Source organism: Anguilla rostrata, chromosome 16, assembly GCF_018555375.3.
Source record: "Anguilla rostrata isolate EN2019 chromosome 16, ASM1855537v3, whole genome shotgun sequence".
Taxonomy (NCBI): domain Eukaryota; kingdom Metazoa; phylum Chordata; class Actinopteri; order Anguilliformes; family Anguillidae; genus Anguilla; species Anguilla rostrata.
Genome location: NC_057948.1, coordinates 5,802,277 through 5,823,036, shown reverse-complemented (window position 1 = coordinate 5,823,036; position 20,760 = coordinate 5,802,277). Strand labels below are relative to the sequence as shown.

General features: G+C 42.5%; 2 protein-coding genes across 2 annotated transcripts in view; one reads left to right on the top strand and one right to left on the bottom strand.

Moving 5' to 3' along the window:
• tspan4a (tetraspanin 4a) overlaps positions 1-20,760 on the top strand; it is a 71,589-nt gene that overhangs the window by 3,965 nt on the left and 46,864 nt on the right. The gene's annotated exons all lie outside the window — the stretch shown is intronic.
• LOC135242611 (uncharacterized) lies at positions 1,958-2,965 on the bottom strand. Its single transcript, XM_064313762.1, has one exon. It carries the CDS (start codon positions 2,963-2,965, stop codon positions 1,958-1,960), a length of 1,008 nt encoding a protein of 335 aa, XP_064169832.1.

Below are 20,760 nucleotides of genomic sequence, written 5' to 3'. Positions count from 1 at the left end.
TGAGTCATGGTGTTGCCATTCAATATGTGCCCGAGCTGTTCCATGTCGCCTATTACCGCGCTTATTATTAGCAGTGGTTTTCCTGACTGCGTCGCAATAGCGGTAGGCGATTTACCGACTGTATCGCACTTCTGTGTACACGCGGAAATACAAACGCAGTGCCACGATCTGCTCTCGCTTCAAGTATTCAAGTGAACTTCTGAACTTTGCTCAGTCGCCCCGCCATTTACGCAGGACAAAAGCACCAACACGTACACTGAGTCCTTTTTAAAAGCGTCCTTTTTTACTTTATGGCACGGCACACAGTAATGGCGGTACTCTTAAATTTGACGAAAAACATGCCCAAAACCAGCCACAGCAAACGGTGTTTGGACGCGCAGAGTGCTGAGGTACCGTATGTTTGCTCCTTGCGGCTAATTCGGGGCTCTGTTTATGGTGGGCGTGGCTGAGCCGCTGACAATTGTCATAAACACTGGCTATGCTGGGAGTGGCCAGGTCAGCCTGCCACTTTGGAAACAGGAAAATAAAAGGACATAGAGGGGACGGAAAGAGAGAAATGGAGAAGGCACGACTGAAAACCGAAACATAAATACGGGATTTAGACCGTGTACATAAGGGTAAACATGATTAACAGCTTTATTGGGCTGTAACTTTCTGCAGTAGGGTTTTGGAACATAACAAACTCCCAACCCCACTTTAGCTCGCCTTGTAAACAAATATCCCATAACAGACAGTAAACCAGCTCAACCTTCACACTTACTCAAGCAAAACTAAAACAGCACACCAGAATCAGACTTAACAACTAGAGTGGGAGGGAGGGTGGTAAAGGAGGGGTTTTGGGGATGTTTATTTATTCATTATTTTTTTTTTAAAGTTTCTTGGTAACTTGATAATGACATAGTAAATGATTTAGCCATTGATTTTGGCTTAGCAAAAAGTTTCACTTAGAATCTCCTTTGTTTCTAGAAAGAGAAGTTACAGTTTTTTAGACTGATTCCCAGCAATCTGATTGGCCCTAGCAAAATTTAGCCTGCATTTTATTATAGGTCAGTGGTTGAGCTGACCAATCACCACCTCATATCGAGCCTCAGCAACACAACTTCATTATTGGTCAAAAGACATACAGTGACTGACCATTGGTTTATTGACAGAGCACGTCCTCAGAGGGCTGACATTTTACATCAGAGTGTTTATTTAGCCAGGCTGATAGTATGTAAGGTCTTAAAATATCCGAAACTGTTTCTGCCTATTTGTGTGGATTGAACTGAGAACTGAAATTCTGAAAAGCCTTTAATGATGTGTAGGGTATAATTAAGACTAGTGACAAAAATAATTGCGCAAGCATTCTTTGAGTGAATGTATAAAAATAACTTAAATATAGTAAGCTGTCATTTGGGTGGATTCATTGTGTTAAAAGGTTCATTAATATTGTATCCAGGTTTGAGTGACAAAATGAAATGCAGTTCAAGACATATTACAATTCCAAATGTGACTATTCTTGTCAAATGGCCCCCTTATAATGTGTAAATCTTTCAGTATCTTTGCCCAAATTCTGGAACTTACAATATGTACAAACTTAAATTGTTCAATTTTTCTTTACCTTTGTCACGTTTTATATAGCCTACATCTCAGTGCATTCTGGTGGTCTCTTGAAGACCAGGACTTTACGTTTTAAATGTAAATAAAAGTAGGGAGACCGCACATCAAGGTGGAAGTAAAGCCAGACCGCAGTTGCTGTCACTCAAAGTCACCACCCAAGCCCTATTTTGAGCCAGAACCTGATAGATACACCTTTCCTGGCACAATATGTAGTGCTGGTAGGAAATCAGCTAGGTCATTTTGAAGGTTTTCCCAAATAATCACAATAGCTTCTTACGCTAGCGTCTTTTTCCCCCACAGGTCCCAGCTCACGCCTACAAACATAAATATAAATATAAAATGTTATATACCGCTTATTTCACTGAGCTGTGAAAGCTGTATGGTCGTCTGTGTAGCTCGTTGGAAGGCACAGGAATGGTGGCACAGTGTGGTCTGTACTGGAATGGTACTGGGTGGTCTGTGCTGGGGATGGTGCAGGGTGGTCTGTGCTGGGGATGGTGCAAGGTGGTCTGTGCTGGGAATGGTACAGGGTGGGCTGTGTTGGGGATGGTACAGGGTGGTCTGTGCTGGGGATGGTGCAGGGTGGTCTGTGCTGGGGATGGTACAGGGTAGTCTGTGCAGGAGGTGGTACAAGGTAGTCTGTGCTGGGGATGGTACAAGGTGGTTTGTGCTGGGTGTGGTACAGGGTGGTCTGTGCTGGGGATGGTACAGGGTGGTCTGTGCTGGGGGTGGGACAGGGTGGTCTATGCTGGGGATGGTACAGGGTGGTCTGTGCAGAAGATGGTACAGGATGGTCTGTGCAGGAGATGGTACAGGGTGGTCTGTGCTGAGGGTGGTACAGGGTGGTCTGTGCTGGGGGTGAGATAGGGTAGTCTGTGCTGGGGATGGTACAGGGTGGTCTGTGCAGAAGATGGTACAGGGTGGTCTGTGCTGGGGGTGGGATAGGGTAGTCTGTGCTGGGGATGGTACAGAGTGGTCTGTGCAGAAGATGGTACAGGGTAGTCTGTACAGGAGATGGTACAGGGTGGTCTGTGCTGGGGATGGTACAGGGTGGTCTGTGCTGGGAATGGTACTGGGTGGTCTGTGCTGGGGATGGTACAGGGTGGTCTGTGCTGGGAATGGTACAGGGTGGTCTGTGCTGGGGATGGTACTGGGTGGTCTGTGCTGGGGATGGTACAGGGTGGTCTGTGCTGGGAATGATACAGGGTGGTCTGTGCTGGGGATGGTACAGGGTGGTCTGTGCAGGAGGTGGTACAGGGTGGTCTGTGCTGGGGTTGGTACAGGGTGGTTTGTGCTGGGTGTGGTACAGGGTAGTCTGTGCAGAAGATGGTAAAGGGTGGTCTGTGCCAGGGTCTATGTGAAGCATATCTATGAACTCAAAATGCACAGAGCCTTTTCTGAAGCTAATAAAAATTCACATCTAATGCTCTTTAAAAGAGAATTCCAACCTTACTCTGTTTTATTGATTCCTCCACTGATGGAAGGTTTAATAAAAATATTGTGGTTGTTTAGATACCAACTTGGCTTAATTTCATGCAATATTAATGTTTTGACTTAAAAAGAAAAAAAATTCCACATTAAAGGGGTATATGTGTATGATGGTAGGATTCAGCATTAGAATGTTATATTCAGCTTTTGAAAAAGTTCTAGACCCCTGTAAGTGAGACCTTTCTGACCTTGCTAGTCTTCTGAGTTAGCGTGGGGTTGGTTGTCGCTGATGGGACCATCGTGGAAAAATGACATTCCAAAATTACTGAAGAAGCCTTTAGATTTCAGATCAGAATGCAGGAGCCCTAGAGAAACCTAATTGGTGTTCATGATAAAATTGCAAGCTGGCTAATATCTAAGAGGAGTCAATGGAGAACTTTAATAAATATTCATCACTCATGAATATGCAGAGCAGGATATGTCTTCCATGCATACAAATGTAATGGCGATATCTCCTGGGGTTTTCAGAACCTCTGTGTGCTTTTAACATGTACTGAGAAAGGTGTGTTCTCTCTTTGTCAATGGACTGGTAAATGGACTGCATTTATATAGCACTTTTATCCAAAGTGCTTTACAATTGATGCCTCTCATTTGCCAGAGCAGTTAGGAGTTAGGTGTCTCGCTCAAGGACACTTCGACACGCCCAGGGCGGGGCTCGAACCGGCAACCCTCCGACTGCCAGACAATCGGTCTTACCTCCTGAGCTACGTCGCCCCCTATGTCTTTGTACTTGGCTACCGGTTCTGGAACGATTAATTTCTACGGAACCTTCCGGAAAATTGCCTGCGCTCTGGGGCCATGGCGGCGTTGCGTGTGTGCGGAGAGCAAAGTGAACGGGGAGCCGGGCTCACCTTATAAAGGCAGGAGGGGAGGGGAGGGGGGGGGGGAAACGTGCTTGCAGAACTATTGTTCCCTTTTCAGAAAGACTGACTCAGTCCTGCTGTTGCACTTTGTTGAGATGTGATTTAGAGAGGCACCGCAGGGCTGCCTCATTGTCATTTTAATGCGCGCACATTGTTTCTCCTTTCAATTAGTGTTACTGAATGCGGGACCAAAATAGACCTGAAGAACAAAACATTTCCCTTTCAATTTGGATACAACAGTAAAATATTTTGTTCACGCCGCTTGCAAATAAAACCCGCTGAAGCCGTGACACCTCTGTGTCTCCTTCCCTCCACTCCTAATATGCTCTCTTCCCCTTTGCCTCATTCCTCCGAACGTGGTTTACAAACATTGCGCAGAATATTTTTCCTTTCACAAGATGTTTGTCCTTGATTCTTTCAAGTCGTTCTTACTATACCCCCCAATTATCTCTCTGCCTTCGCTCATTATTATCCCTTGGTAGTGAAAACGCTCCCAACACTGTAATTACTGTCATAAGAATGAATAACTCTGTCCTCTCAGCCTGAGGAACTTCTCTCCCACACTTGCTGCCCTTATTAATCTGCCTTTAACCCCACCCCCTGTGGAATCTCTGCCCCGCCCCTCCATTAGTCTCTGTAATTACCACCAATCCCTTATTAGTCTCTGCCATTAATCATGTTACTTTTGCTATTCATTTTAGGAATTGACCACACCCCCTTGTTAATCCCATTTTGTAACTGACTCCACCTACTTTGTTCATCTATGTCATTAACCTGTTGATGCATCCATGGGGTCATTTTTGACCCAGAGCATTGTTTTCTTCAACTAAAACATTGTATCATCCGAAATCCCACGTGTTCCTTGAGCAATTTGTTCTAAGTTCTCAACATTCTCAATTTCCTATGGGAATTTGTTTAGAACCTTTGATTCCTACTTTCTTATTGTCAGGAATTTATTTACAGTGCATTAGTAGGTATATATACCTACTAATAAATAAATAAATAAATAAATAAATAAATTAATTAATAACAAGTGATGCCAGTTACTCGATTTTCTTTCACAAAATGATCCTGAAGACTATTCAATTCATTGTTGTGAAATTGATTAATTGGATAATTAACAAATTTAGATATTTTTCTGAAATGACATTGTGATTTATTTGTCAAATATTTAAGTACATATGTAACCATTAATAAAGGGGGGGATGGCTTTCTGGGGTGTCCCCACCTGTTCAAACGTGCATGTTGGGTGAGCCATGCATATAAGTGCTAAGAGTGCCCCTTTTAATAATCTCACCACATTGATCTCTGCATTCCATTTCTTGATTTTTTAAAAATGTAGTTTGCAGACATATGGTGCAAGAAGTATTGTGACTTAAGTGATGCAAGACTAAAAATCACAAAACAAACAAAAACTGGAAAAGGCAAAACATAGATATGCTTTCTACATTCTATTCAGGTTAAATCAAAATGACACTGGTGTGTTAAAAGTAATACAAATTTACGGGCATGAAATTCAAATCATACCAAAGCTTCACCTGGTTGAATAATAAAGTACATCAATAAATCTCCAAATATTTTGAAAAGCTTCTGGCTTTTTCTTCATGGCAAAGTTAAGTTTCTTCCAGAGCCAAGCAAATTTGTTTGGCCAATGGCTAAAACTGGGTCTTTTTTCCAAAAGAAAACTGCTATTTTTACTTGAAGTTGAAAAAGAAAACCATTCTCTTTTTTCGTATTATAGTAGACAAATTGCAATCAATAGCAGACAGACCAAACATACATATAGATTTTAGATTAATCACATCACAGAAAAAGACACATTTTTGGAAGGCATTCCCAAAGACAAACAAAATGCACTTCTTAACACCACATTTTAAAAGTACATCTGGAATATTCGCATTAAAATGCTGCATCATTGATGGCGGGAGACAAAGATATATTGCCATGTGGCTCTGTATGTACTCCACAATCTTAGATTTGTAGTCAAACAATAAACGTGGTTAAAGTGAGGATTCTCAGCTTTTATTAGAAGGTATTTTTATACATTTTAGTTTCACCATGTAGAAATTATAGCCCTTTATTCTACACTTAACCCCCCCCCCCCCCTCATTTCAGCATTTCGGGACCCCATATGTTTGGGGCAAATAGCTTCACAGGTTGTTTCTGGTTAGTCGGGTGTATTCAGTTGCTTCCTTAATGCAGTTATAAGAGAGTTTTTAGTATCTAGTCTTGATGCAATGCTTTTTTTTTTTTGCCTGTTATTGGCGTTTGTCAACATGAGGATCAGAGCTGACCACTGAATGTCATTATGAGGGTGAGGGATTATAAACAAGACCAGGTCAAAACCTGGTGTATGGCTGGACCTCTCCGGCCGACCAATGGTGCAACTTCATAACTCGGCCGACCAATGGTGCAACTTCATCACTCAGTCACTCAGTCAGTCACAGACATTCGCGTTTGTAGGGCTGGCCCCGCTGTTGCGGTCCAGCCAAAAACAGTGGGCATAGGCCAAACCTTAGGCTTGCCGAAAGCAGCTGTTCGGAAAATGATTAAGAAGAAAAAGCACAGCTGAGCTCAATAATAGCAAAGGGCCTGGTAGGCCAAGGAAGACCTATACAGTTGATGAATTCTCACCATAATGAATGAAAAACCCCAAACACATGTCTGGCAGATCAGAAACACTCGTCAGGCAGAAGGGGTGGATGTGTCAGAGACTACTGTCCAGAGAGGACTTCATGACTAGACCTACAGAGTCTATACTGAATGATGCGAACCACTTGATAGCTGTAAAAACAGGAGAGTCTGGTTACAGTTTGTTAAGAAGAACCTAAAAGAGCCTGCAGAGTTCTGGAAAAAAGGTCTTGTGGGCAGAGAAGACCAAGATTCACTTGCATCAGAATGATGACAAGAGTGAAAAGTTTGATCCAAAGCAGCCCTCTTACATGTGAAACATGTTGTTGGGGGTTAGGGTTTAGGCATGTATGGCTGCCACATGTACTAGCTCATGTGTCTTCACGGATGATGTATCCTCTCAGAGCAGTAGCATCTTATTGGCTCAATAAGTTCAAGCAAATGCCTTCTCATTGGACGGCGCTTCATCCTTCAGCAAGACAGTGATCCCAAACATACTGCTAATGCAGCAAAGGAGTTTTTCAAAGCCAAAAACTGAACAGTTCTAGACTGGCCAAGTCATTCACCTCATTTGAATCCAACTGAACATGCATTTCAAAACAAGCAGGTGTTATAATTGGCTGCAGTACAGGCCTGGCAGAGCATCACCAGAGAAGATACTCAGCACAAGTTGATGTTTTTCGGCTCACAGCCTTCAAACAGTAACTGCTTGCACAGGATATGCAACAAAGTACTGAACATGATTATTCATTTGTGTAACATTAATATGTCCCACACATTATGATGCCCTTAAATTGGGTGGTAAAAAAAGTGCTATCATTTCTACATGGAGAAACTGAAGTGTATAAAAAATACTTTTTAATCGAAGCTGAGAATGTGCACTGGTACCCACATGTGAATTCTTTTGATTACAAATCTAAAATTGTGGCTTACAGAGCCAAATCAAGAAAAAAAATGTCTTTGTCGGAAACATTATGGAGCTCACTATATAGCCTCATTATCCATTTATATTGTAGTATATTTGAATCTTGTGTTGACGGTCTGCACCCAAAACTTCAAACGTATTTCTTCCCACTCATGTTTTGTGATTTCTTCCAAGCATTTCAGTTTCAGATGGTTTCTGTGCTCTTTTGTTTAATGTAATCAATTCTTTAATAGAACATAGGTACTTGGCATCTTCCAGAAAGATTACAGTTTTTCATGAGTGGAGAGGCAAGGCTGACTGGGCAGGAACCGAGTTGTTCTGTGTCTTAGAAATATAATTTCCAAGCTGCAGTAATAATAAAAAATAAAAAAAAGTTTAGGTGGAATATCAAATTTATGTCTCAGTCCATCAACACTTAAAAACGTATCATTATCGTTAAAGAGCCACGATTTTACAAAGTCATTTATCCACACATAATTTAAACCCTGGGTCATTCGTACCAGGTTTAAAATTAAATTACATGTAAATGAGGGGTGCAAACAGGGATAGCTGTGATGATACACCCAAATGACTTTGCGCTTCACGCCGTATCTTAAGAGTCATTTTTCGTTGATATTCACAGAGTAGAGATATAGATTTAGCGGTCATTGTGAGGCAGTTCATCAATTGTAAATCTGAATACCAGAATATTTCAGCAGACTAGGTAACTGAAACCCCCCCTCTCTCGTAAGGTAAGTGCAGTAGGGTCAGGTGAAGCTTGGGTCGTCTATGAATCCATAAAAATTAGGTAAATAACTTTCTCATTCTGTAAAAAACACACACACACACAGGCCTTAAGGGTGTACACTTGAAGAGATGAAGATATTTTGGGAGAATGTTCATTTGAATTGTTAATTTGTCCAATCATCGAAATTGGTGGAACAGTCCATCTGCTAATCAAATCAGTCACTGAAGCAATTATAGGATTATAATTAGTTGGAATGATGTTCTCTGCATCTCAGATAATCTTTGCCCCAAAGTAAGTAAAGCCCTCTAATGCGTTCTCGAAAGTACAAATACCTAACTGGGGAGTAAGATAGGATTTTGTTTAATTAAATTTGCACCAAGAAAAGGTGGTTCAATTGCCAGAACAAACAATAACTGTGAGGCAGGGTGTCCCTGGTGTTTTCCTCTAGATAGGGTGAATTGTTTCGATACTGTACTGTTTGTTACCCCCTCTGCCGCTGGTTTGTTATATTCCATTTGGAACCATCTGTTTCCAGGTCCAAAGCGTGGCAGCAGTTTGAAAAGGTTCTCCTCGCATGTAAAATATTGACAATTCTTCTAATGTTATGAAGTCCCTGTCGGCCATTTAAAAAGCCATTCTGAGGGAAATGCAATCCTCAGTCTTTGTCAGCCTTTCTGTGAACGCACTGACTTTGCTAATTAGAGAGAGTGCCACACAAAAAAACCCCCCAAAAAAAATAGAAAAAAGAAAAAAATAATCAGCTTTCAGTTTCCACTCTTCATTGAGCGAACGGCTGTGAGTACGTGATCCCATCCATCGGCACCCGGCTCGGAGCTTGCTGTGCCTTCAGTCGCATTTCTGTTACGGATAGCTAGCTCCTCTGCCTCAGAGTCAGCATCTTCTGCCTGCTCCTCTTTGGCACCTTCGTTAGCATTAGCGGTGTTGATCGAAACGGCTAAACTTTTGCACACTGGCTGGAGTGCTTTCGGCACCATTACTGGTACAGAATGAACTCAATGCCGTTTAGTAGTTGACACGTAACATCTTGGGTAACTTTGTTTCAGAGGAGAGCGCATGCTGTCCTGCCTGCAACTGAATCCTTTTTCTGAGGTTGTGGCAATGATTACTGAATAGACTGATAGACTAGTCTATCAGCCTATTCAGTAATCACAGCCCTCCCTCCCCAGTTACGCTGTTCCCCCACACCTTCCCTCTCTCCCTCCCTCCCTCCCTCTCTCTATCCCCACATTCAGTTTTCTCTCTTTCCACCGAGCTGTTCTCTGTCTGCCCATTCGTGCCCGCCTTTAGCGCCGAGGAGGCTAACAGCATCGCGATGAGGACGTCGCTCTTTGCATTGCGACGGTGCAGTGCGGCTGTGCCCTATCTGGACGTGCGTCGCATACCGTGGGCGTGGGTGTTTGTAGAAGGAAGATTATTCCCCTCAATTAAAATCTCCTGAACTCAGGGTCCCCCCCCAACCCCTCCCTCCCATCCTCCTAATCCTATATAATTTCTTATTGGACAATGGCTCTGGGATTACATCAGCCTGTAACGTTCACACGCTCGTCTCTTCAATCGCGCGTGCGGTGCCGTCTGACTGGTCCGTTGCCTCCCCCTCAGCTCCCCCATTCCTCTCATCCAAAATCTGCGTTCCGTGAAACAATCTCCGTCTCTTAATCTTTCTCTGAGTCTGAGCTGTCCTCTCTCTAATCCAGACCCCGGCTCGTCTGTCCTTGTATTCCCTCATATGTCTTTCACACTTTGATAAAACAAAATAGAAAAACACACAAAAAAAATTCGGCATACTCTTTCTTTTAAAACTCCAAAGCGATGAACAATGACAACGGTGACTGGACAAGTGGACTTCTATTTCATTTATATGTTACACGCTTAGCAGAAATGCTTGTCTTATTCATGTTAGAGAAGCCTGCTGTTGCAGGGGGAATAAGGGACAATCTCAGATTAGAATGACATAAATGTTCCTGACAACAAAAGCAATCTCATGAATAAAGAGAAAGAATTGACTAATGTACTACAGTGGCCTGCGTTGTTATATCTTTGTAAGCCGCACGCAATATGTAGGATTTAAAAATGGAAGATCCTCTTGGTGGTGCCCAGGGACATTTCCAGCATGAACGTTGGCCATATCAGACGTTGGTTGCATCAGTCAGGACACGACTGCCCACCTCACCCTGCGATCAGGACTCCTCGGGTCAATGAGCTGTCAAAAGTGTGTCTGCGCAGCAGCCTAAAATGTCCCCAGCTACGCATAGTCTGTCTGCGCGGCAGCATAAGATGTCCCCAGCTACGCATTGTCTGTCTGTGCGTCTGCATAGGATGTCCCCAGCTACGCATGGTCTGTCTGCGTCGCTCTATAAGATGTCCCCAGCTACGCATGGTCTGTCTGCATGGCTGCATAAGATGTCCCCAGCTACGCATCGTCTGTCTGCCCAGCTGCGTAAGATGTCCCCAGCTGCAAACAGTCTGTCTGCCCAGCTGCGTAAGATGTCCCCAGCTGCAAACAGTCTGTCTGCCCAGCTGTCCCACGCAAAAGTCTATCTTGGCTGCCAGATCACTGCCATATCAAGTGTAGCTGCAAAATGTCCACCTGCGACAGCTATCTGTGTAGCTGCATAATATGTCCCCACCTGCACACAGTCTATCTGTGTAGCTGCATAAGATGTCCCCACCTGTACACAGTTTATCTGTGTAGCTGCATAAGATGTTCCCACCTGCACACAGTCTATCTGTGTAGCTGCATAAGATGTCCCCACCTGCACACAGTCTATCTGTGTAGCTGCAGAAGATGTCCCCACCTGCACACAGTCTTTCCGTGTAGCTGCATAAGATGTCCCCACCTGCACACAGTCTATTTGTGTAGCTGCATAAGATGTCCCCACCTGCACACACTCTGCACAGCTGCGTAAGATGTCCCCAGCTGCAAACAGTCTGTCTGCGCAGCTGTGTAAGTTGTAAACACACAGTAACATAGAGAGGACCAAAATGTATATAAAAGACTTTGACTGGCTAATAAATTCAAGTGCTAATTTTTTTCACAAACAGTTTAGAAAGTTAATTTTGGAGATTGTTGAACTCACCAAACTGTACTTGTGAAGAACGAAAGAAAAAAAAAGCTAACACGTTAATTTTGTATTAAAGTTAATTACAAGTGTTAAGAGGATCCAGGTGTTAATCAGTACAGAGAAACTGAACCAAATAGCTGACCCAGGTTGAGATGTTTCCTTCACTTGTTAGAAAGGTGTTAGTGCACAGGTGTTAGAGCTCTTGTCCTATAGGTTGGGGTGAGGAGACGGCTGTTAGAGCACTTGTCCTGCACGTTTGGGTGAGGATACAGGTGTTAGTGCACCTGACCTACAGGTTGGGGCAAGGAGACAACAGTTTCGAGGCTGGGAGGGGAGGGGGGGCCTCCAACCAACTCAAGGGTCACACAAGCCATGGTCTCCCCGTCCGGAGATCGAGCCTCAGTCAGACTGTAGCTCCACGCCCCCCCCCCCCCACTCCTTGCAGATCCACTGGGATTTTCACACACAACCATCTCTAGGGTTTACAGAGAATGGTCCGAAAAAGAGAAAATATCCAGTGAGCGGCAGTTCTCTGGGCGAAAACGCCTTGTTGATGGCAGAGGTCAGAGGAGAATGGCCAGACTGGTTCGAGCTGATAGAAAGGCAACAGTAACTCAAATAACCACTCGTTACAACCGAGGTACGCAGAAGAGCATCTCTAAACGCACAACACGTCAAACCTCGAAGTAGATGGGCTACAGCAGCCGAAGACCACACCCAGTACTAGCAAGTACTTAATTAAGTGGTCGGTGAGTGTAAAGCTGTACTTCATTAATATGCATGATATTTGATATATGCGTCTTCTAACATACAATAGTGTGTGCTGGATTATGCGCAAATTAGAACTGTCTCTAAAATCAGGGATTAGCTCTCTCAATCTGGCCATCGGATCACCAATATTGTAATTGAAAATAACAACTTTATTTGTGCAGTAACTGAAATAGAATTAATTAAAGCATACATACACAGTATAAAAATGCTCAAGTTGTAAAAAAAAAAAAAACTAATTAAAATTTTAAAAAGTAAGGCAGTAGTGATCAAATCAAAGACCAAACACTCGCGATAAAAGAATATTTAGGGGCGATTGGTCGCACAGTATTATTAAGTAAGTTTATACAAAAACATAATGAAAATGTTTTATATGAAGATGCTGATTTTGCTACTGTAATGTCTTCAGGGAGGCCTGTTCTGCCTCCTTATAATGGACAGTCTCCTTTGGGTTTTATCTAGGACTCTGGAACGGTCGGAAAGAATTTATTGATAGATCTGAGAGGCTGCCAGGCTGTTCTGTTTTCTAGGCGATTAAAAGCCCAGTAATATATTACCCTAGGTCTTATTAAGGAATTAATAGAATCTTTAAATCAATTCTTAAAGGCGCTGGAAGACAGTACAGAGATACTAGGTTTGGAGAATAAAGTGTTTGCTTGTATTTCATAAGGCTCGCAGCTCATTTTGCAGATAATTTAAGATTAGGAAGGGTTTGCTGGATCACACAGGCATCCAGTGGATTACAGTTATCAATCTAACAATAAAGAAAATAAGGAATTACCTCAGAATCATCAAAAACCCAATAAAATTGAAAAAGTGAGAAATACATAGTGCAGTCCATAAGTATTTGGACAATGACACAGTTGTTGTTGTTATAGCTCTCTATTCCAGCACAATTGATTGAAATGAAAAAAACAAACAAAAAAAACAATATGAGGTTAAAGTGCAGACTGTCAACAACGATTTAATTGGGATGGCGGGAGGGTCATCCTCCAAGTTGTGCCTTGATGGGGCATGCCCCATAGCTATACAACATCCAGAGTTTGACACTTTTCAGGGTTTTCTACAGAAATAACCACAGTGACCACAGACTCAGCCCTTAAGGACATGAACTTTTGTACCTTCTGACCTCAAGTAAACAGACAGAATTCAGATTCAACTTCACGCGTCCACACAATAAAGCACCAAACTTGGGTTATTTTGCGTGTTTTTTGTCCTTCTTCTTTTTCCTGTCGAATTAGTCATCACAAATGCTCCAGCCCCAAAATCAATAGTTATCCCCATTGGACATTTAGCTGTATCTGCCAATGTCGTCTGATGAAAGTAGCCAGTTGACCATGAGCAAATTATGACTGACACTGCAGTCCACCAATTCCTGCTTAGAAACGGTTGCTGTATGACTTCCTCTGATATCTAGGTATGACACTCTCTGCAACATCACTGTATCTGATAGTGTAAAAAGCTTTAGCTACAAGTTACAAAGCTTCTTGATATGTTGCTGGGGAATTTGCAAAACAGACACGTTATCCTGAACATCTGGAAGCAGGGGGGTTTTATTTTTATTCCATTCCCCAAGCTGAAGACAAACTTGTAAAAAAGTGTCTGTTGTGGATAAAACTTTGTGGACGATCACACTTGCATCTTAATGCCAATACTGTAATCTGAACAGACGCGCATGCATTTGCTTGAAGGTAAGCTATAATTTTGCCTATTAATAACACCAAATAACCCATCTAGTCAATTACCTAGTTAACTGAGTGATTAAATCAGATCAATTCAAAGTTTATTTGTCAAATGCACAGTTAGCAATACAGCAAATAGGCAGTTGTTACATGTTATGTAACTGGCAATAAACTGCTTAATGTTAGCCTGTGCACGTCCTAGCATATGTGAAGGGAAAACATAGTAAAACATTGTAAGTAATAAACTTAAATAAGAAAGTATGTAAAAATAGTGCTGCCAAAATAGGTAAATATTACACATAATTGTAGCTACTTTGCAAATACCATGTTTTAAAAATAATGTTAGCTAGGTCTATCAATCAATCAATCAATCAATCAATCAAATTTTATTTATATAGCGTATTTTACAACAGTTGTCACAATACGCTTTACAGACAGCCCTAGCCTAAACCCCCACAGGAGCAAGCCTAAGGCAACAGTGGCAAGGAAAAACTCCCTGTGGCAGATGGGGAGAAACCTTGGAAGGAACCAGGCTCAAGGGGGAAACCCATCCTCCTCTGGTCGGCTCAGGGTGCCGACTGGTGACCAGCATGTCAGCCAGTTTATGCAGAAGATATGATAAGTGATGTGGCTCAGATGATGGGTGGGGCCAGGTGGCGGTGATGGGGAACAGCAGGTGGCGGCAGATGTGGGCAGGGTGGAGGCAATGACGAAGGAGGGGCTGGACCGCAGAGGTGGGGGAGACCAGACGACTCTCGAAGCACTCTCGAGGGTTGGGGCAAGAGCCCCGCCGGCAGCGTGGGGAAGAGGGTGGAAACAGCAGTTAAAGAATTTGCAGTATAGCAGACAAAAATTTTAAAACGAGAAGGACAAAGGATCTATAGATCATCTAACGACATACAAAGAGTAGGTCTATTGTTTATACAACAACCCATTAACAATACACCATAATCCATTAAAAAATATGACAAACACTTTTATTTATCATGGTAAAGTAAAAATGACTGAATCCATGGCCATGTGTTCCTTTGAGCTATAATGTATGTGTTTGCATGTATGTGTGAGTACACATCTCTCTCTCTAGATATAATTATCTTATGGTTCATACATTTACATATGTTATTATTCAGTTACTCATAACATACTACAAAAAGAAATGATATCTCAGCAAAAACACATTTCCAACATACAAAAATTACACATACAAAGTAAAAAACATGTTTTTCTTGAGATTTGGTATTTATATCTATACCGGATAGATGTGATCTAAGAATTACAACACTTTTTTTTGCATTGTTCCCCATTTTAGGCAACCAAAAGTAATTGGACAAATGTACATAATCTTAGTTTCATCACGTGTACTACTTGGTGGTCCTTTGCATTTAATGCTGGATATCTTCCCTGGCTATGCTCTGCCAGGCCTGTACTGCAGCTGTCTTGAGTACCTGCTTGTTTTAGGGTTTGTGTTTGAGGTCATTGTCATTGTCATGGTCATTGCTGCAAGGTGAAGCCCCACCCAATGAGTTTTGAGTCATTTGGTTGGATCTGAGCAGATGTGTCTGTACACTTCAGAATTCATCCTGCAGCTTCCATCGGGAGTCAAGTCATCAGTTATCCAGTTCCTGTGGCAGCCGTGTACGCTGAAGCTATAACACTACCACCGCCATGTTTCACAGTGAGGTGGTATGCTTTGGATACTGAGCAATTCCTTCCTTTCTCCACGTTTTCCTCTTTCCATCACTTTGGTACAGGTTACTAGTGGTTTGTATATTGTGGTGATCCCTTTGAGGTTTTGCAGGTGCAGTCTTCTCTTTATGGTAGTCTTTGACACACGAGTGTTCTTGATAAACATTGCTAGAAAATGGGTTTTTCTTCAAAACTGAAAGGATTCTTTGGTCATCCACTACAGTGGTCGCCTGTCATTTGTTATTGCTGAGCTCACCAGTGCGTTCTTAATTTTCAACAATGTGCCAAACAGTTGATTTTGGCATGCCCAATGTTCTGGCCAATTTATTGATGATGATGATGATGATGATCAGCCCCATGATGGCCTGCTTGACTAGCATTGAGGCTCATTTGGTTCTTGTGTTGAGAGCCAAGAGCAACAGACTCCTAATGCAAATGCCACATCTAGAATCAACTCTAGACCTTTTTTTTTTTTTGACTTTCTTCTGCATTAACTAATGATGTAACGACACACAGCTAGCCAAGAAACAGATAATCTGCCAATGGTCTAATTACTTTCGGTCCCTTAAAATGAGGGAACAATTTTCACAGAGGGCTGTAATTCCTGCTCGGTTAGCCTGACATGGATGTAAGCACCCTCAAATTAAAGCTGACAGTCTGCATATATTTATTGTTTCATTTCAAATCCAATGTGCCAAATGTGTCCAGAGCCAAAACAACAAACATTGTGTCACTGTCCAAAAATATGTACAGACTACAACATATGTAAAAATTAGTCAACCCTGAACAATGAAGCCTAGAATGGGTGAATATTAGCCCTAAAATCGACCCCCTCACAAGTAATGGAAGCAGAGGGAGATACAAAACCACCAGCCTGGACTGGTAGTGTAGTATAATGGCTATGGAACTCTGCTTGTGACTCAATGGTCATGGGTTTCATAGCCAGCTGGGGTTTTGTTGTTGCATCTGCATTGCTTTAGTAAACGTATCCAGCTTTGTAAATGGGGAAAGAATTTAGCTGTGCTTTGACTAAAACCATCTGCTAAAAGGTAAAAACTATCTGTCTCTGAAATGCTCATGTGGGTGTAGGTCTTCCTTATGTTCAGTGACTGATTTTCCACAAACACAAAAAAGGACAAAATATCAGTTAGTCATAATAGAGAGAGTTCCACAAAATCACTTTTTTATTTTTATTTTTGCAATATGTCTAAGTATGTCAGAAGGTTTTCTTAGTCTGAATTCCTATTACAACTTTCATCAGCCCTCAGGAAAAATTATTGACTTCTGGAAATATTAACAATGAAGAATAATCACATGATATCTCAGTGGGGTAAAAAGTGTTAAAGATTAAAAAAAAATTTTTTTATTGCAATTCTCAAGTTCTGGGAGAGATACACGGACAGATACTTTCTTACAGAGTTGCTGCGAGGTTTCTTAATCAATGGGGCAAGTTGGATTCCCATAAATTTGTTTCAGCAAATTTCTTGTTGTGCTAAAAAGCCCAATGTAATTAAAGTCTTCATTTACGCAAGTTAATAGATTTCTCTAGAGAAATTAAGACTACTGTCTTACCATTACGAGGTCTGCTGTGATTATTAGCAGAAATGTACGTACTCCTGTCTAGGGTCACCATTGTTTCCAAAGAACATGACTCACAGGGATTTGAAATGAAATTACAAACCATATCCTTGTGGGGTACCCATTTGCTCTAGCTTAGAAAAATCTCCTTGAATAATTATACAATTAGTAGTTAACTGTGTCCAGCATAAAGGCAATTAATTTACCTAACAAATGAAGAGAATGGCAAGTAAACATGAACAGAATATCAAACCAAAAGGTCTTTGAGCAACTGACTGCCCCATTATCCACCAGGTATGCTGCACGCTGAAGAATTCATTACTGCTTCTGCTCTGCTTGCAAATTATCCACACATGCACACACGCACACGCACACACACTCACACACACTCACTCACGCACATGCACACACGCACTCACGCACACACATGCTCACACATGCACACGCGCACACACACACGCACTCACGCACATACGCACACACACACACGGATACATGCACATACGCACACACGCACTCACGCACATACGCACACACACACACGCACACACGCACATATGCACACACACATGCACACACGGATACACGCACACACGCACACACACATGCTCACATGACACCACTATGCAGCACGCACCACACACACGCAGTCACGCACATAGACCACACATGCACACACGGATACACACACCGACAACACTGCTCAATGCAACGCACACACACACACACACTCACACACTGCACATACGCACACACCATGCACACACGATACACGCACACGCGCACACACACACATGCACGCACACATACACAAACACACACACGCACTCACGCACATACGCACACACATGCGCACACGGATACACGCACACTCACACACATGCACGCACACATACACGAACACACACACACACACGTGCTCACACATGCACACGCACACACATGCACATGCGCACACACACACAGACACACACACACACAGACACACACAAAACAACAATATATCATAGTTTACAATGAGAAACGTAAACTCCAATCGTATTGTATGAGTTGTTAGGGGGAATCATCTGTCACCTGGGCACAAGTGACTGTTGATGGGTGGCCCATAGGTGTTATCCACACATTGCCCAATGTGTCTGAGTGCAGGTATTCCATCAAACTTAATAACCCCAAATCACTTTCTTTCTCAATAAGCATGTGGATCAATGGTGAGACCCTCCACTCTGTGAAAAGCTTGGGCAGAATCATGTACTGTAACACAGGCTGCTGTTGCACATAAAGAAAATATAAAGGAAACTGCTCAAGTCAACTGACTTCTGTGGTCGCAGATGAGTCAAAATATGGCGCAAACACATTTTATTCCTTTTGCAAAGAAAAGGTATGAAACCAGATTTTATAGCAGTTCTCGTTGACACGGTGTACGTTGCTGCTGTAAATTACTGTTTAGGTTCAGTTGGTATCGAGACATGCCTGTTGGACATTGAGGTGGATTTTTTTTTTTTAAATGTGACCGCATGCATCTTGGGTAACGTAGGCTACATGTTGCAAGCATACCAGGAAACCATCAAAATGCTGTCCATTTAACCTACAACTCCCACGCTGTGACACTGGCAAGGATATTTCCCAAAGATTTCCACAAACTCAAGGGAGTGGTTCAAAAGGAAAATGCCACTGTTTTGTACCATTCCCAATACCTCGTTTTCACCGAGTACAGCTGCGCTGGCAGACCCCATAGATTTGTGTGGCAGGGGTTTAGGGTTACGGCTCATGTCAATCACAGAACATGGCGACGGTCTTGTCGAAATTATCCGCTGGTTACAGAGTAAAGGGTAGTATTTAGAAAACATGAAACATGCTATAGGTTTTACCGAATAAAATAAAAAAACAGTACAAACACTGGCTCAGCAGATGCACAGCACAATCAAAACAATTGTGAAATATGTCAAAACGTTCAAAGCTGTGGAGAAATTGACAACGTATTACGACCCCAATGCATTTCAAATGAAACTGTGTTCCTTTCAACCAGTGAACAAATTCCTTGAGGCTGTTGGGGTTTTTTTTTTTTTTTTGACACCAGGCAAGTCTACACACCGAGCTTGAGAAAACTCCCTCTTGTCTTCATTCCAGGATTTGAAAAGAACTCTTGTTTCGAACTTCGTCAATTTAAAAATAACTGCACAAGTAACAGCACTGAAATGTCACTGGAGTGTGTGAGGACATCTTTTCAGAACGCAACAGTTGCTGTTTATTGATCTCTTCATACGGACAATTTTACATCCAGCATTGTCTTGCTGTTATAGGAGACACTGTTAACAAATTGACCGTGATATAAATTCAAACACAAGTTTGAAGCTCTGATTTCTCGTGATGCTGCTTGAAATGCTTGTCTTCTTGCAGTTCATACAAGTTGAGCTTGGTTCAGTTAAGCAATAACAGAGCCCATGAATGACCCGTTAACACTGAAATTGGACGGATACTTAAAATATTTAATTCCGTGTCGCGGTGGAAAAATGAGTTGAGTGCATACATACAGTCACCAGAGTCATTACCTTAACGCCCTGCCGTTCCCACAACACTGATGATGCAGTGAGGTTGAGCACCCTGTCCGCACACAACACACCTGTCAGTCAAATACGTTCAGGTAAAACGCAGAGGAGTGTACAAACAAAGGAAACTGCTTCCGGCACGCCGCGCTGACCTGCAGGTCTGCTTTAGCAGAGCTGAACTTTCGGTCGGTTGACCTTTGAGAAAGCCTGTCTGTCGCCTCATTAAAATGCCCCGGCGAAAGACCACTGGCCAGGAGCTTCATTCCGGCTCACTGAAAACATGTTTTTTCTGTCACAGCACTGATACTCCCACCTTTAAAGCACTCATTGGGAACGCTATGCCAAAACCTAACACTGATCACATTAAATGGATGGATTTTCATAGAAATTCTTCTAGCGCTTTACCCACCTATGATTTAGCTTTGAAGCAATCCTTTTAGCTAGCTGGCTTAACTAGGTAATGATTATGGATGCATGATAATATCGGGCAGGTATCAGTATTGACTGGCCATGTTGGTCACAAAGATAGACCCTGAGCCGACCAGAGGAGGAAGGGTTTCCCCCCTTGAGCCTGGTTCCTTCCGAGGTTTCTTCCCATCTGCCACAGGGAGTTTTTCCCTGCCACTGTTGCCTTGGGCTTACTCTTGTGGGGGTTTAGGCCAGGGTTGTCTGTGAAGCGTACTGCGGCAATTGTTTGTGAAATGTGCTGTATAAATACATTTTGATTTGATCAGTATCAGCCGATAACAGCTTTAAATTCACTTGCTGGTATCGGCCCAGTGCTAAGATAACGGGAGACGGAACGGTATTATGATATGGTAAGAATACGATGACGGTATATTGTGTGCGCTGTTTATTCTGTAAGTGAAACGATGATGTGAAATAAGTAATCTGAGCATACGAACTCACAGATCAGCTACACAGAGATGCAGTAGCTCCCGCATATTGTGTTATGCAAATAAAATGTATTATTTTTCCTTCATGCTTACCTCTCTGTCTGTCTGTATGTACGTCTGTCTGTCCATCCGTGGCTTGTAGTTTAGCTGGTCGAGTTATGTGAAATTAAATGACATTGGACATTGCACAGACTAAAAATTAAGGGAGGGGCAGGGGGTGGGACGTGATTGCTATTGCGAATCAAGGGAGTAGGGAGTGGGGGAGGGGGAGTGGGGGGTTGGAATAGA